The 17,579-nt window shown below is 38.4% G+C and overlaps 1 protein-coding gene across 1 annotated transcript in view; it reads right to left on the bottom strand.

Moving 5' to 3' along the window:
• AACS (acetoacetyl-CoA synthetase) overlaps positions 1-17,579 on the bottom strand; it is a 41,350-nt gene that overhangs the window by 8,303 nt on the left and 15,468 nt on the right. Inside the window, exons 5-13 of the mRNA XM_048073886.2 lie at positions 14,455-14,552; positions 10,865-10,979; positions 10,234-10,315; positions 8,995-9,142; positions 6,689-6,769; positions 5,463-5,587; positions 1,745-1,809; positions 1,440-1,562; positions 25-138 (exon numbers count right to left, since the gene is read on the bottom strand). Of these exons, the coding sequence (XP_047929843.1) occupies positions 25-138; positions 1,440-1,562; positions 1,745-1,809; positions 5,463-5,587; positions 6,689-6,769; positions 8,995-9,142; positions 10,234-10,315; positions 10,865-10,979; positions 14,455-14,552 (951 nt within the window). The remainder of the gene's footprint in view (positions 1-24; positions 139-1,439; positions 1,563-1,744; positions 1,810-5,462; positions 5,588-6,688; positions 6,770-8,994; positions 9,143-10,233; positions 10,316-10,864; positions 10,980-14,454; positions 14,553-17,579) is intronic.

Genomic DNA, 17,579 nt, shown 5'->3' with positions numbered 1-17,579 from the left:
GGGTAATATCTGGATAATAGTTACCTTCATCATTCCATGCTTCTACAGCCATTCCAAGATTTCTGGCCTGAATTTCTCCTTTGTAAACTGGAATTGTAACATTCTGACCCATGAAACATGAAATTATATCTGTCCCACCTATAATAAAAGAAGTCAATTTAGATTACACAGTACATTTTGTAAAAAGCTAAACTACATAAGAACTCTAGAAGAGCAGACTGCTACGTTTGCCAAATGCTTCTGATCCACATTAAGCAGCACAGAATAAGAGTCAGCATTACCTAGGATGTAACATGACTTGTCATAAAGGAGGTTTCTTCTCTTTCTTTAGACGTGCATCTCTTTATACACGTATTACCTTCACGCAGAAATATTCCTTAAGGCATAACTTTTCTCCTTCAAGCAGTTTCTTTAACCATTTAAGGAAATTTCCACTTATATAAGAGTAAGAAAACAAACAGGCCCTAGTTTACAGAGTTAGATATTCAAGATCACTTGAAAATGTTTTCTTGTTTGTTTTCATTAGTTTAAACTATTCCATTCAATACTTTTTTGTTCTCATTAGCACAGTGGTTTGGAGGGAGGAGGCAAACACAGGATGAACAGTCATCTCAATTAAAAATAGGTATTGTTATAGTGCTTGCTTAATTGAAATACTTACATAGCAGGACCTTAAAGAAGTAGAATTCTAGGACAAGAATACCGTTAGCTTTACTCAAAAAATAGTCTTCCACATTTGAGACCATTAATGTCTATAGTAGCAAGTCTAAAATTCAGCGCTACTCTAAGACCAGAGTCAGAAGTGACCGCAGTAGCGGAATACTCAGACTTTAAAATCAGACTAAATTAAAAAGCCTTGTGAAAATTCAGCCTTCATTACAAAGCAGAATGAGGGACCTTATGAATGTGAGGGACCTTATATGAATACAAGTTCCCTCAGCCAGCACTCCTTACAACAAACCACACAGTATGTGGGCTTGATATTTCTCTAATTACATAATTTACAAAAATCTGTCTGCGGTGCCAATTACGTGGCATAAAAGAATTGAAATGGGAACAAGGAAAAACCTCTAAGAGAATTTCCTGCTAAAGTCAGCTATTTTCAGAACACTATGTTCTGTAGGTTAATAGACTCTTTTCTTGATCTCACCCTGTTACCCCAAAGGACAGACAGTCAAAATAAATGGTCCTGCTTAAAAAAGCTAAAACCCCAAACATCCACCATGTCAGAAACATTCCACCTAAAAGCTTTTGCGTACGAGCTTCATTATGGCATACTGAATTATACAGAGAATCTCTGCACAAAAGAGACAATTTAGTCTAACTATACCCAAACCTGAATGATCCAAGGCCTAAGCTTGCCAACGTAGCAAGCAAGCAAGAAGGAAATGCACAGGCAACAAACAATTAGCAAGATGCATATAGCCTAAAAGCATCACCTGAAATGGATCCCAGGAGGACGCTGTTTTTTATATGTTTGTAGACATACTCATAGCTTTGAGATTTGAGCGGTGATCCTGTAGACAATATAGTGTGGAGTGTTTGGAGATTGTGTGTTTCACCTTAAAAAGGAGGAAATCAAACTAGGTTAAGGCAGAATTTTTACAGGAGTTTGTAACCATTTGTCACTATAATCCAGAAAAATTACATAAATGACTTGTTTGTGACATGATTCAGAACCAGAACCTGGGAGGAAAGGCAGGAAGGAGGGTAAAAGGGGATGCAATAGCCCTTGGAAGCTTACATGGTTTTAAATTTTTCTCTTCTAGCACAGCCAGCCACTTTGCACCCGTTCCAAGGATGGTGATCCTAGAGGGAGAAAAAATTATATGTTTTACATATTTAAAGACATTAAGATTCTGCAGTTCCCACTGTAGTAAGCAGGGGCTGAAGGCACTCTGTACATTGATTAGTCAAGCAATGTAGTTTCCTAAAGCTTTCTAAGTGCAAGGCACATCCTTTTGAGCCCTCAAAGTTAGTCAGGCCACATGTCATTTCTGTAGCTTTGGAACTTTTAATTCTATCTTTAAATATTAAGCAAAGCTTTCCCACCTTCTGGAAAACGTTCGCGTTCATTTATGGGAATTTGTAACTGCAGAACACTCCAAAGGCATCACAAAATGTTTTAACATTTACTCCATTAATTGGCCTTAATTGCCACTGAGCTGTTTAACACAGATCTGCTGCCTCGTTACACTAACACATGAAAAATTTGCCATTTTGGGGCACGGTGTAACAAAGAATACTTTGCTCTGAAGACAGCAGCCAGTGATTTTCTTAGATACATACTCAGTTCATATCTGAGCTGCCGATGTCTAACTGAACATGAAATTTGGCCTAACTACTTTTAATAAATGAATTCCGACACTGCAAAAAGTATATTCAGAGGGAGTATTCAGTATCTGGCTGTACATTGCATCCTTGAGCAGGGCAAAGACTCACTGAGAATCCCTATTTCAGCTGCTTTTGACTGCTCATTAAAATACGGTAATTTTACATTACAACAGCCAGTGCACGCATTAATGTTGAGACATCATGTTTAGCATCTTTAAGACTGAGCAGACCGTTCTGTCTCCCAGTTGCACATCACCAGTCTTTATGACAATGCAATAAGACCCAGAGCAATTACATTATGCAGGACTTTCACAACAACACTGAAGGCACAGTGTTAAATATTTCAATTAACGTAATAAATAAAATACAGCTTTGGGAATCTTGTCCATTTTTCACTTTTGACAAATAGGGAACATGACACTTCTCATTTTTGTACCCAGGGCAATGGTGTGGAGAATGACTTGTGCATTAGCAGCAAAATGAGCACTAAACTGAGCTGTTACCAATAGCTCAAAGTCAAAACGTATGCATCCATCCTGCAAGATCCAAAAGCCTTCTGAGATCTGTTCCCCTGTGAATGCACAAGGGAAGTAATCTTTTCTATAGAGAAATTGCAAGAACATTCTAACAGGAAGAAAATTATTTTGGTACTTCTATATTTTCAGCCCTCTCTCCTGCACTGCGTGTCAGTATTCCTATGATCTCTAGCAAGAGGGGCACTTGCATGCCTAATTAATGTATTAATTAAATGCCCATTTGAACATTAGTAGATGGAGGGGAGAGAGAATTGAAGTCTATTTGATGCTGATGAAGGAAACACAATCCAGAAACACCATCTCCCAGTTGCTAAATACTTTCTACAAATTCACCAAAACAAACCACGGTGCTTTCAGATACCCTTCCCAATCCTTCAGAAAAATCATGATTTCATTTGCCAAAAACTGAACTACTTTCAGTAAGCAATGAACCCTAATAATTACTTATACTAGTTTTAAAAAGTCACTATGCTGAAATAGAATCTTTACTGCTTTAACATACAAATTCTGAGGTGTCATTAATCTCAACGGGAGACATGAGAAAATTTAGATGACTGCACAAAATTTATTTTCAGTACTCTAAACAAGTAAAAAAGAAAAAAGAGCTCTCAAATACAACATAATTACAACTCAAAAGAAAGGCTGTACCCCTTCCAACTCTATCAGAGGAAGCGCTAATTTGTTATTTTTGCTGACCTTCAGGAAACCTTATTCGCTTTCTGCTAATTCGTTTTAAAGTACAGCAATAAACTCACTCAAGAACACAAGTAGAGACAAATAAGGATAAGGGATACAGGTTGAATGCACAGAACTTGGGCAATATGCACATCAGTATAATTTAAAAACAAGATCCTATTTTCACTTTTACTCTGAAGGCAAAATGAAAAGTAGAACAGCTCTTGAGATGATACCACCATTTCAGAAGTGGAACGAGGGCTATCCCACTATCACCAGGGATGTCTTCCTCTGTCATTTACGTGGCTGACAGTTGAGAGGCTGCTACCTTTGGGCAGGGACAGGTTACGTGCACAACTAACACTGCATAAAGCAATTTATCAAGCACCATGAGAGCACACAACTAAAATTCTCCTTCACTTCACTTACCATGTATCACAAACACATGAACTATTTTTACTCTTGTGTAATATCTTGCTTGCCTTCCATGCTTCAGATTACTTCTTATTTTATAGTTGAAATATGTAATGCTTCTCTGTATTTTTAAACTCTTTGACACTTCCTCTACAGCACATGTAGAGACTAATCTGCTATTATTTCCTTCCAAATGCTAGATAACTGATGGGTGGTGACTAAACACAGTTCACTTGAATAGATCTTTCATTGAAGTCCACTTAAGTAATTCTTGCCGTGAAGTACAAGATTGCATATTTTTATAGTATCATCAAAATATCTGAAGGAAAGTATGGTACATCTTCAGAGAAGCAAGGTAGTCTTAACGCTTTTTTTTTTTTAATATGTAGCATATGACAGTTGGGAACAGACTGCGTTATGAAGTACCACACAGATGGCCACCGCTTTTAGCACCAGATTACAAAAGTGAGACATGCAGACACATTTGAGTTATCTTCACTTACTTTTGGCATGTAGAAACAATGCTTAAAAATAAGCCGTCTTATTCCTTGATTCTAAATTTTTGCCTGTTCTGCTGTTTGGGGAGGGGATGCTAGGGGAAAAGGGTGTTAAGCTTTTATTTTTTTAATGGAAACATTCCAACTAGGCATTAGCCTTCAGTTATAATAGCCAGAGACAAAATGTTAGTCTTTAAATTCATGGCACAAAAGACAGTGAAATTTAAATAAATAATTACCAAGAGTCAGAACAAGTCTTTTGGCATCCATTTTCCACCACCAATGAATTAATTTTAATTACTAATTAAAAATGACACTCATTTAACCACAAAGTAACATCATTCAGATCTATGCTCCTTACATCCAGTTAGAAAACTGGGAAAGATACAAAAAGCAAAGTTTAACCACTGTAGTAAAACACCACCACAAGATTTTAGTTGTTTATGATACCTGTCATTTCCCTGGGATTCGAGAGAGGGCACTGCGAGCATTGCTAGATACAAAGAACCGTGTAAAACACTTCAATTGCCTGACAGGGTGAATCTAGTATTACAGATTAAAGAGCAAAATATGTAAATATAAGCAGCCCTGCTGAGCCTTTCCAGTCCATTTCTGTCTTTAAGTCAAAGTGCTGTATAGAGTCATATGTTGAGCTGACTGAAACAAAAGATTCTTGTAAGTTCTGTGCGCTGAGAAATTACTCTTTAGATTGCTCCCAATTATTGCCTTTTGAAAAGGCTGCTCTCGAAAACTGACGATTGAACCAAAATTCTTTGTTTGCTAGGAATCCAAATACTTGAATCAGTTTTGAAACAATCAGCTCTTTTTCTCTTCTGCTCTCTCAAAGATTGTTTTTAGTGCTAAATTTTAAGTAGTAGTTCCACTCAACATTAAGACAAAACTGTCAGGCTACATGCTAGTTTTTGGCACCTTTAATGAAGTTGGTTTTGTGGTAAACCTAACAGGACAAAAGATCATATCATTACATTTAACCTTCTTTACATACCCCAGTCTGTCAATCAAGTCCCAGAGCACATTTGGTGATGGAATTAGAGGAGATCCGTCATATAGGACCACTGAAGCTCCTGTAGCAAGTGCAGTCACTAACCAGTTCCACATCATCCAGCCAGTCTAGGAAAGAAAATACCTCCATTAGTTTCTATCTTTGTCAGCTAATCATCCACTTTCCTGGCAGCAGTATCACAGGGCCGGGAATATTGTTGTCATACAGCTGCAGAGAAGCTACAGACAACTAGAAAATGAACAGGCAAGGCTTTTCACATAATCATCTGGCCCAAAGCATGCTCTCTGTCCTTGTTCAAGATATGCCATCTTCCCCTCCACTTTCCTCCTTGCCTGAAGGTTTGAAACTGTTAAAGCAGCACAAGTTTATATCCATCTTTGCCAATTACCTCTAATAACGTTATTTAAGCGTCAGAAAATAAGGCTGGAGCGCTGTTTATCCTCTCACCTGTCCCAAGCCTGAATTAGGTACACATTTCTAATGAATGTTCAACTAACTTGCCTCATAAATATCTAATGGCATAAGGGATTCCATACCTCCCTATACATACAGCTTTAAAGCATGAGTCAAGAGATAGGACAAGACTGGGACAAGGTAATCGTAATTCCTCTGTGGAGGTATTACAAACCAACTAGTAGTGTTAAAGTTCAGAAGGGAACTCACAAGGAAAGACATGAGCCTTCTCAAACCGTTAGGGTAATAGAGGACTGCAGAATCCTTTTCTTTACCACAACATTAGAAAAAAACATAACTGAACCCCTACAAAGATCATTCAGTTTTATTCCTTTTCCCTCACTAAAACTCAGACGTTCAGATTCTTTCCATCACAACAGAAAAAAAATCCTCATCTTCACTATGGTTAATTACATGTTGCAGGAAGGTAGAGCCTATTTTGCAGATTAAATTGATGAGGCACTTAGATCAATGACCCTAAAGGACTGTAAAAATCAATTAATTTTCCTCACTAATTAGATCAGAAACATTTAACATAGGTTTGACCTTTCATCAGAAAGGTCCCTGCTCCATTTTTATTATCCCACATGATGATTTACTTATTTAAAAACTCTGTTAAGTAGGATGATTCTTTACAGAGCAAGAATTAAAAATACATAAAAATGAACTTGCAGATTTGTGGGGAAATCTCCCTCAGCTTTATAAGAAAAATGCACTAAAGGGTTTTTAGAAACGCCTTAATAAGCCACACTTGCCGTTGTATAGTACATAATTATGTCAGTGCTGGTCATGTTGCCATGAAGAATGTGTTCCTTCAGATGCTGTATTAGCGTACCCTGAAAAAATAATAGTAAAAAAAATGTAAGTGCACATAAATGGAAAGGAAAACTGACAGCACATTATGTCTTCAAAAAACCTGATGTTGCCTGCCGTTCACAGGATGCACTCCAGGATTACAGACAAGTATTTTCTTCTATCCACAACTGAAGTAACTCCCAGGCCTATCTAAATCAGCAGCAGTGATTGCATTCTCCATTTTCTCACATAACTTCTCAGCCTCTCTCATTAGACCTCAGCAATTCCCACTGTACACCACTTGTAATTCATGGAATAAAAAACTTTCTTCACTTCCAACTCTGCCCAACCATCGGAGTTGCACAGTACTCCATGCAGACTATCGTGTTATAACAGTATGGTTTTACCAATCAGATTTGTCAGGTAAATAGCAGGAAGATTTCATATTCAGTATATCTAGACAGCTTGGAGGAATGAGGGACCTACAGCTACTACGAACTGCAGCAGCTATCATACATTATTTATGCAAATCACCTTACCTATTAACACTCAGGAAACAAGAGACTCAACTATACATCTCTCTTGTAAACAGTGAAGTGACTAGAAATGTAGAAAATCTCATTGCTCAGAGCATCAATATTCACAAACCTGTAGTAAAATATATTATCTCCTTTTCACTTTTGTTGGAAATGCAGCTGAAGTGTTTTTCTAATCATCATTAAAGTGTAATTTGTTAGGATAAATAAGTTTATAAACTACTTCTTCCAAGTCACTTCACTGCAGTGACACAATGTGGTTGATTTTAAAATAGTGCTTTTTGCGTTTATGTAACGAGTTATAGTGGAACTGTTAAGAGCCTCATAAACATGCAATAAGATTTACGCTGAAAGAAAATACATTACAGGTAAATATCTGAAATGAAGAAGTCATAAAAACAGCACGCACTTTGGGAGAAAAGGCAGAAAACATTAAATAAAGGAGTAAATCTGATTTTCTCTTTGGTGCCACGTCTCAATTCACCTGCCACTGTTTGAATACACTAAGCTGTCACAATGCTGCCATCTAGCTATACACTACTATTACCTATGTTTTAAAATTTCACATTCAGGATTTAGAAATGCTATGACTAACTCATTAGCTTTGCCAAAAGAATTGCAGGTGTTAACTTAATTATTCCATGTATAAAAGCAAGCACGTTGCCTCTGAAAGAACCACACGAAGTAGTGAAATTAAAAGTAAAATTCAATTAATTTTTTTTAAAAAGCTTTCATTTAAATAACCATTTAATTATTACTTTTCCATAGCTTCCAAAACAGTTTTCTTTAACAATGACTTTAGGCAGAGACCATGAAATATTCCCCCCTAAAGCCATGGTAACCCTCAGTCTGTAAAAATAAATAAATAAATGAATGTATTCTGGTACAGTATATAGCTGTTTGAAAGCCTACAACCTAAGATGCTCTCTCAAATTTATTTATAGGACTTGTTTACTTATAGGACTTGTAGGATGCTCAGAATAAATCTTCAGTGTTTAGCACTACATGGCATAATCTGGCAGCTGACAAAAACCTACTGGTCTGCTTGTCTTCGCTGGGCTTAGCATGCTGCTAATACAGCGCCGAGCATCTGGAGCATCAAAAATCAGTAGGCGCTGCTGCTCTTGAGCCACGGTATCAGCACCAAGAGGTTAGGTAGCTCAGAGAGCAGCAATTCATGGCCGCTGGTCCTGGTCCCAGTCCCGAATCACCACTGTTCTCTCTGCAGCATCCAGAAATATTCAGGCCTGAAGAATCCTCAGCAATTTGCCTACAGTTACACAAGAGCTCTGTAGCAGTGCAGCTACTTAAGCCCTGGTCTCAGGAGTCCTTAAGATGGATAGAAATGAACTGATTAAGATTTTCTCACAATGGAAAAAAATATGGAGTATGGGATAACTGAAGAGAGGCCTGTGTAAGGAGCAGTACAACTTCAGAAGAAATAGCTGGACCAGTACTACCAGCTGTGTGACATACACTTGCTCCCAATAGCTGAAATCTCTGAAAGGTCTCCATACCAATCTCTAAATCAAATTATTTTATGTCCTCATTAATCCATATTTGCTTACAACCAGTAACTTATATACTGGAAGTTTCATCGTGAGTTACTGAACAACTGCCAGTAATCAATTCTTCCTTAAAGTACATTACGATTTAAGATGCCGCTAAAGGAAAAAAGAACATAATGCACAGGGTTATATATAGATAGCACAGCTCCAGGGAAGACATACCCCTGCTGAATGAACCATGCATTTTGGTGCCCCTGTTGTGCCTGATGAATACATGATAAAGAGAGGATGACTGAAAGGCAGCTGTTCAAACTCCAGCTGTGGCGCCTGGTCTCCTTTCCCAGTAGCAAGGAAGTCTTCTAAAAATTCACTGCATAAGAGGGAAAAAAGGAACATTTCAGTGTGGGTTTTTTTTGAAAACATTACCGTAGCCTGTATTTAAGATTACCTCTGTATCTAGTAGCTCTTTTACAATAAGCTATATACTCAAACTATGTATATTATTTTCATTCCTAGTCATTCTACTGTTTGAATTGCTTTTTGTTTCCCTTTCCTCTTTTAAAATAAAGCATTAGTATAATATTGAGATGTAACAAAATCAAGCCCAAAAATCTCCACCTACCATCAGCTGCCTGCCTTAACAGATGAAAGCAGATTCCCAGTTTGTCAGTGGAGGTTTGGCTTTGGGATAGGAGCTACACAAAAGTCAGTTCATGTAACCAATGACAAGAAAACAGAATTCTCCACATTGCTTCTCACACTGTAAACGCAGCCCTGCTGTACTGAGTACTTATTAAAACTTTAGTTTAATTTTAAGCCCAGTATTATGTCTTGAAACAGAATGGTCTTCTACTTAACTCTGAACTAGCAACTGTACCACTCTAGCCAATGAAAAAGGCTAAAAATGTCTCTTTCCTACAAAAGTGTAACACAGCTCTGCCTCCCATCTTGATAAAGCCAGTAAAACGTATCCCATGATAAAGCAGCTTGAGGTGGAATAGGAAGAGGCAGAAACTGCTGCCTGGCCAATCTCCACTGCACGCAGAGCACGCTTCAATTTAAGCCTTAGTCACCTTTAGTACGGTGACTGCGGTCCTAAATTAAATGCCTCTCTCGCCATGGTTCCTAAAGAGAAAAGAACAATCAGAGTAACTAAGGGAAAGAAAGAATGGAAAAAATCCAAACTGATTTTTCCTGTGCCGTCTCATCCCATGACACATTCCGTGCTTCCTTGACTTGGAAGGGAAAGATCATTTGAGGAACCTTTGCCTTCATTTGAGAACCATTACACTAACAGCTGGGTTTGTGGAAGCAAAACATCTACAGCAAAATACCACCTGTGCTTTCATAATGGACCCATCTCGAGAAATCTGGCTAAATCCTAGCTTTTACAAGTTAAAGTGGTCATAAATTTTCAAGACATATCAGCATCCATCCCTAGTTCGGATAGTTTCCCATTACCTGTTGGGAATCTTAGAGATATCTATGGTTTCTCTTGAAGAGACATATGGAATCACCACCACTTTTTTTATATCTGGAAGCCCTGGAAGGAAGAAAAAATTACTACATTCAGTTATACAAGCCAAAAGTCTTTTCTGTCCAATTGGATCACAGTGTAATGCCCCAAGGAATGGAGGTAAATCTGATGCATTGAGTATTGGATATAGTTTTAGAGTTTAAGAAACCCCCAAAGTTCTGTTACTTAAGATATGATTTCCTCATTATTGTATGCCTTTTAAATATAAAAGCATAAATCATCAAGCTTTAGTGCTGAACCACCTCTTCAGTTGTTTTCAGCAGCACTTCACATGGGCATAGAAAGACAGCATCACCAATTCTCCTGTTCCCCACTTCACTGCCAGCTAATTTATGCTGATAGAAGTATCAACATATTTAAGCTAAGCAAGAAAAAGACTTAAAATTATGCCAAAAAATGCTTTTTACTCATATCAATTCTGCAATTTTAATTGGCCATAGGGATACAGGAAAGGAACAGGGACAGCAACAAGCAAAGGTGTCATTTTCAGTGACAGTGCAAGCTTTGAGTGTGCACAGAATTACAGCATAAGATTAATGGTATGCAGCGAAATACCTTTTACCACACTCAGGAGCTTTTCCAAGTGGTTATGTTCTTTGCCATTGTACACAACAGCTTCAACAGAGAAGATGAGCTTAGGCTGAATTTGGGAAAATCTGTCCAGCACACCCTAAGGACAGAGAAAAACAAGTTAAGAATGAATTGCTAAAACAAGAAAACCCACTGGATACTGAACGCAAATCTTGTTTTAAGCAAGGAACAAGGATAACAATTGGCAGAATAATTGTTAAAAGACTGCTTGCATTTGTCCTTCACTCACCCAGGATCTTCAAGGTACAACAGGTTTGTAACAATGGATTGTGTGACCCCCACCATCCATCAACCAGTAACAAAATCACCACAGATCACAGACCATTCACTGAGGGATCAAGTTTACAAAGCTATCTAACCACTAAAAAAATTCATCTTGAGATGTACATTTATAAACCTATCTAAAGAGGATAAGCACCTAAATGTGATGTGGGTAGGAATAAGGCACTACGTTTACTTGAAGGCCCCCAAGACTCATATTTGCATCTTCCCACAGGTGCTCTCTATATGCCCTTGTAATCTGTCCCCAGTGCTATTTTGACAATGTACAGAAAAACAGGGAAACAGGGAAAAAAGTCTTCTGGAAAATGCATTTATCATACAACAAGGTGGCACTTCACATGAAGTCACACCTTTGCTCTGCAATCATTAGCAAAGGAAGTCGTAACACTGAATGACAGTTATCAAACACATACATGCCACCAGCAAAAAAATACCATTTCTTCTAGAACCCCTGGGGCGGGAAACATTCAAATGCTACGTTTTCAGGTGTCTTCACCAGCTAAGACTGTTTCCAGGATTTTACAATAGCTATTATCACATTAGAAGAAAACCCTTGTGGCATTTTTTTTTTTTTTCAGGTACACTGCATGCAGCAGCTTACCAGAAATGGATCTTTTTGTATTCAACAGCAAGAAGCAAATCCTTTCAGTAAAAGCTCCCAGCATAGGGTAATGTTCATCCCTTTCTATACACATTACTTGAAATATTAAGAACTACAAGATTACTCAATACTATAAAATTGTCAGCTAACTGCTCAAGAACTGTCTCCTAAATCATGCTGCAAAAAACAGACTTCAGTCATGTGCTTATTTTTCCCACCAGCCTTTATTATCTGTCCTGTGCATCGTGCTCTACTTTGCAACCAGAATGGAGCCAAATTGTTACCAAACCAAAAAGATTAAGTCAAAAAAAGAAATCACAATCAACAAATCTCTGTTAAACTCCTTTCCAAGCTGGGCTGGTCAGGCTTGCAAGAAAGCCTACTACAGAAGCACAGAGGTGCTGCCACAACTACTTCTCCACGTTGCCTTTCCAGAAAAGCTCACTGACCACCACCGGTAAGGAACAGGGGTGCGACTAAATATAATTAGCAACTGTCTCTGCTGAATGTCACTTGGACACACTTTCTCTCCTATCGTCTGAAGAAAAATGTTTTCCAGGATACAGAAAAGCCTGAAGATGCTTTTCATTTTCCTTGTTCACATCCTTAAAAAAAACACCATGACAATGCACTGACACCTAACTATATCAATTTAAAAAAAATGCCCTTAATCAGTTTCAGCAACCGAACAGGTTTTCAAGAAGCCACTAGTGTATTAACCAACAAACTCAGAAATGTATATTAACTAAAAACATTAGTCTGTAAGGGAATATGAAAGCAAATTTCCGTCTGTCTCTGGTATGTCATCATCCCACTTTGTGATATTTCAAAGACCTGACCAATCAGCCAGTTCACACCGAGTCCCTGTGTGCATATGCTCGTGCTGAACACAGAGCACACACACCCCAGATCCATGCTGCCTGTTTAAAAATGAAGACCAATGAGAGGACTAAGGGTACTCTAACAGAAGAAGGAAATCTGAAGAGAAGTGTGAATCAGACCCAGAGATGACTACAATTCTCAGGGTTTTACTAATCCTGCTAACATACCCAGTTGGATTCATTAGCACTGGCAGGATCAAATCCCACAGGGCAGCTTGATGTGATACAAAGGGAATACAAGCAGATGGAACATGTAATTGCTACACTGAACTTTAATCCAACCAGATGGTTCAGCAAGGAATTGCTTTCATGAAAAGCGCAGGTATATCAGATATGGCTCATTCTATTTGATGAGCCTCAAATCCTGTATGAAAAATCGTGCAGGACCCCATGAATGAAGCTGCACTGACTTTGCAAGGGCTTACCAAAGGCTTCTCATACAGTTCTAAGAGTAGATCCTCTTTTTAAACTTACATATCCAGCAATCTCTTGCGCTCAGGCCAAAAAGAATCAGTTTCTTGTTACTGTACCTAGATGGATAACAGGGACTGAAGAAACGAAGCAAATGCTGCCAAGGGCGGTATTCTGTGTGGGAGGAAACTCACTGGTTCCCTGACAGCAGACATCCTGAACGCTTGCGGAGCCTTTGGACGTATGGCATTCAGAGCCTGCAGTGTGTAGGCAGCTCTGAAAAGTGACATTTCTGGGATTCACAAAATATATATACACAAGTACATTTGAAATGTTGAAAACGCTCCACTGTTTCCCAAAACACAAACAAAATCTTCATTTACGTTAGCAGGACAAATGTAATTGCACAGAAGGAGGAAAACCTATTCCTTCGGGTAGGAGCCAATATCCCTGAGGACCTCTGCTGATCTGTCAAGATTTCAGGGTTTGAATTCATGTCAACACATGCTGCCAAACCAAAGGAGAATAAATGATATTGATGACACCACTGCTCTAAGGCCAAGTTTCATTAAGAAAACTATCACAAAAAAAATAAATAAAGCTAGGCACTGAAAATAACAGCGTTATCAACATGGACACAACATACCAGTGCTCTGTAATGTAAGCAAAATGAACAATCTTCCCCCAGATGAGAGATCAAATCACATTGCAAAGAAAATACTCCCTACTGTCATTTTCTGAGCAAGCAGAAAATATTTGTAGAACAGATTGATCATTACATGCTGCAATGATTTTTTTTAAAATCATTTTTCTTTCCCAGTGATATAACTTCAGCTGTGAACCAACAGAATGCTGCTGCCCTCTAGCGCTAATCCTGAGACAATTCCATACCTTTAACCAGCTCGTGGGATTAAAGCACGAGATTAAGGGTATATACCACCGAAAAATGTGGGTATTTTCTGTGTTCTGCAATACACAAAATATATTCTTCAATGCTTTCATGCTAATGTTTAGACAGAAAAGAGATTCAACACTCCATTTTAAAAGTAAATTGGATGTTACTGCTTATGATGTGCTGAGAACTATGTGAACAAAGAGGAACATATCCCAACGCTCACCAGGACTATGGGTTGTCTGTAAATCTCCCGACAGAGTTAGCTAAAGATACTGAAACTACTGCGCTGAAAAATCATCGCTGACAATTGAAAGGATGGGTTTTTGTTCAGTTTGTGGTAGCTACAAAAAAATGCGAGTACTTGGCTGTGCCACGAGGTGGCAGTAAGACTAAAGTGAACAGAATCCATCTGCCTCTAACTTGTCACCATCACATTTGTCAAAATAACAACGACAGCTTTTTTGGAATGTACAAGGCTACTCACGTTAATGCCAAAGTCTGGGGATGTTGAGCTCCAGATAGCACCAATACTTGCAGCAGCCAGCATTGCTTCTACTGCATGAATGCTATTTGGTAAGTAACCTGTGGCAGAATTTGAATGGTTAAAGATGGAAGAAAACTAGAAACTATCAAAGCTTACAGAAAATATAATCTATACAATAGCCAGTTTACACAGATTAAAAAAACGAGAATTGCATGCCGGAGCATCCTTTAACTCCACAAGTTTGTCACAGTCATACTGCCCTCCTTCAAAGTCTAATCAGTGACACAATGAATTATACAGAATTCCATTTATAAAAAGTTGTATCAGATTTTATACCTACAGACTTACTCCAAATTTATAAAGGTTTCTGCTTAATTATTGAGACTTTCAGGATAAGAGGGTGGCACACTTAAGAGAGGAACTGGCAGGCTGAATAGGCTACGTGGAGACTAAGAGCACGTGCAGGGCAGTGCATCAAAATGTAGCCATTAGGAAAAACAAACATCTGGAAGAAAAGAGTACGAATACTCAGCAGCGCTTAGAAAGGCAGAGATCTCAGAATAAACCAAATTTGGCTAACTGTTGATCTTGTAAGGTTCTCTTATGCAACCAGGTCACATCAGAGATGTCTCTCGCATTCCTTCAATGCTTTCTGTACTCAGCTATTTACATCACCTGTAGAAAGATAAATGTTTCCTTGCTTCCTTGGCAGAAATGACAAAGAACACCCTAAACAGCTCAGGTGACTTTTACACCTGGCTTCATTCTCGTTTTACTCAGCATATGACTCAACACGCACAGAGCATCTGAAAGCAACAGTCTTTGCATGAACAGACATATGAAGCAGGAGGGTGGGCAGAGTTCTTCAAGTTTTTGCCTTACATTTGAAGTCTGTTTATGTTCAAAAGGAGAGATTCAGCTTTCCATGGCTAAACTTTGTCGGGTATACACTGCCAGAATCTTGAACACAAACGAGCAAAACCAGTGTCACAGCTGATAAGGAGGGAACACGGTAGGACAAGCCCTTGAACATTCCTATACAAACGTGGCTCTTCAGATTTATCATCAGCTTGCAGCAAGTTTTCAACGTTGAAATTCACTTTATCAAGGCACACAGACAAAATGGAAGTCAGTTAGTTAGATTTTCAGTGGGCTCAATTTGAGCAGCTCTCCAGAAAGCCTGCTACATGACTGAGATTGACTCTCAACTTAGCAGAATCCAACCCACAAATAACTTGCAACTGAAATTCATAAACTACCGTTAAACAGATCAAAGATCTGGAGTTTCAGATAATCCTCTTTAAGCAACTGAAAGATGGCAGAGTACTTTGAACAGGCCTAATTATTTAGACAACTAATTAGAATTCAGTGTTTGAAAGCAAGCTTAAATGGCCTTAAAATGCTTCTTAAGCCATTTTACAAAACTGGTGCACACTGGCAGATCTTGGACTTCAGTGCAAGTTACAGGTGCTGCAGAAGTATCTACCAGGCAGCAAAAACTCACTGGCACTTGGTCCTCTCCAACGGAAGATACTTACAGAAGTACTTTTCAGGACAGGAACTAAGATCATAGATTTTAATAGCAGTTCGTTATGTTTTAACTTTATCAAGTCAGAAGGTACTGAGCTATGTTTTTGCCAGTTCATCTACACAGCTTGAAAGTCTATCCTTTTTCAACTTTGTAAAAAGTAGATTTCAAAAGTATAATTTTTTTCTTCATCATGATTCAAAATCAGTAAAATCAGTTTTTTAAACCAGCTTGACAATTTCAGCTGTGCTTTTGGGAGTAGCAACTTTGAAAATAGTGTTACAATGCATGAGCAACAGTTTCTTTAAAAATCACAACTGAATAAAAAGCCCACACCATGTTAAGATGTAAATTACTCCTGAGCTGCATAGTTTGTGGGGTTTTGTTCAATAAAGTTCTTAAGTACATAAAGCGCAGCAAAGCCTCTAGCCCATAAAGGCATATTTATTTTGCTATTTCTTCCCTACTGTCAAGGTTTACAACACAAAGTAGTACAGTACCACAAAATTTGATTTTTTTTTTTTAAGAGAAGTCTTCTTCCCAGAACGATAATTTGAAGTGTATGAAGCAGCCTAAACTGTGGTCGTGTGTGATGGCAACTGTTCTTTTTTAACTGATGCCAATTAATTCCAATGAGCATTTCTTGGAGGGGGTTATCAGCAGGCCAGACAACAATGAAAACTAAAAGATGTCTCTCCAAGCTTCAGAGCTGGTTTATTACCTTGCTAGAGTTTACAACATCTCTTATATGCAAGTTCTCTTCACTCTTCCTGCAAAAGCCCTCAGGGCAAGTACAGAAGTCTGCTTATTATTAAGAACCAGACAATTAAATCATTATTTCCACTTGTCAGTTGGCTTAGAAGTGGCACTTGAGCATATCAGCCAAAACTGCCAAAAGGTATGAAGCACGTAAGGCAACTTACTCTGCATTTCTACACCTTTATCTGATCACTGCAGGCATACAGCCTGCTCATCAGGATTTTCACCTACTTGTCACAATGCCCAACACCACGTAGCACAAATAAAAATGTAGTTGTTCTGGAATGACATCCATAAAAACAAATGAAAACACTTTCATGAGGAAACCTGTGACAAAATCTCTAAGCAGTACAAGTGATATCTTACCAACACTGTATACATTTATTTTTTTAAGAAGCACTTAGAGGCTGATCTGTTCTGGACAGCATCTGCTGTCAGTTACAACTTATTTGATCTAGCGTATGCTGAAATTAGATTTACATGCTCATTTACACTACAGTACCCAAAATAGGTGAAAACTGTAGTCTAAAAATTCCTGGTGCAGTCATGTTGGCAAGAGTCTCAATTTCCTCGAAGTGCTGAGAACACATGCCCTGAAAGCACCTAGTGCCTCGAAGCACAACATGCACTCAAAGGCAGAGGCATGCAACCACTTCTAGTTATCTGAATGAAGAAAACTTTGACCCTGCATCAAAGATTTAGCTCAAGCCTTGACAGAATGCATCCAGACGAATGGAAGTAGGGACTTGTAACTGGAATACCTTCTCCACAATCCATACTATTCATCTAGCTCTCAAACATAAGACACAATTCAAAGACCAGACTTCCAGCTTCCCTT

Source organism: Anser cygnoides, chromosome 17 (assembly GCF_040182565.1).
Source record: "Anser cygnoides isolate HZ-2024a breed goose chromosome 17, Taihu_goose_T2T_genome, whole genome shotgun sequence".
In the NCBI taxonomy this organism is placed as follows: Eukaryota; Metazoa; Chordata; class Aves; order Anseriformes; family Anatidae; genus Anser; species Anser cygnoides.
This window is presented reverse-complemented; position numbering and strand designations above follow the sequence as displayed.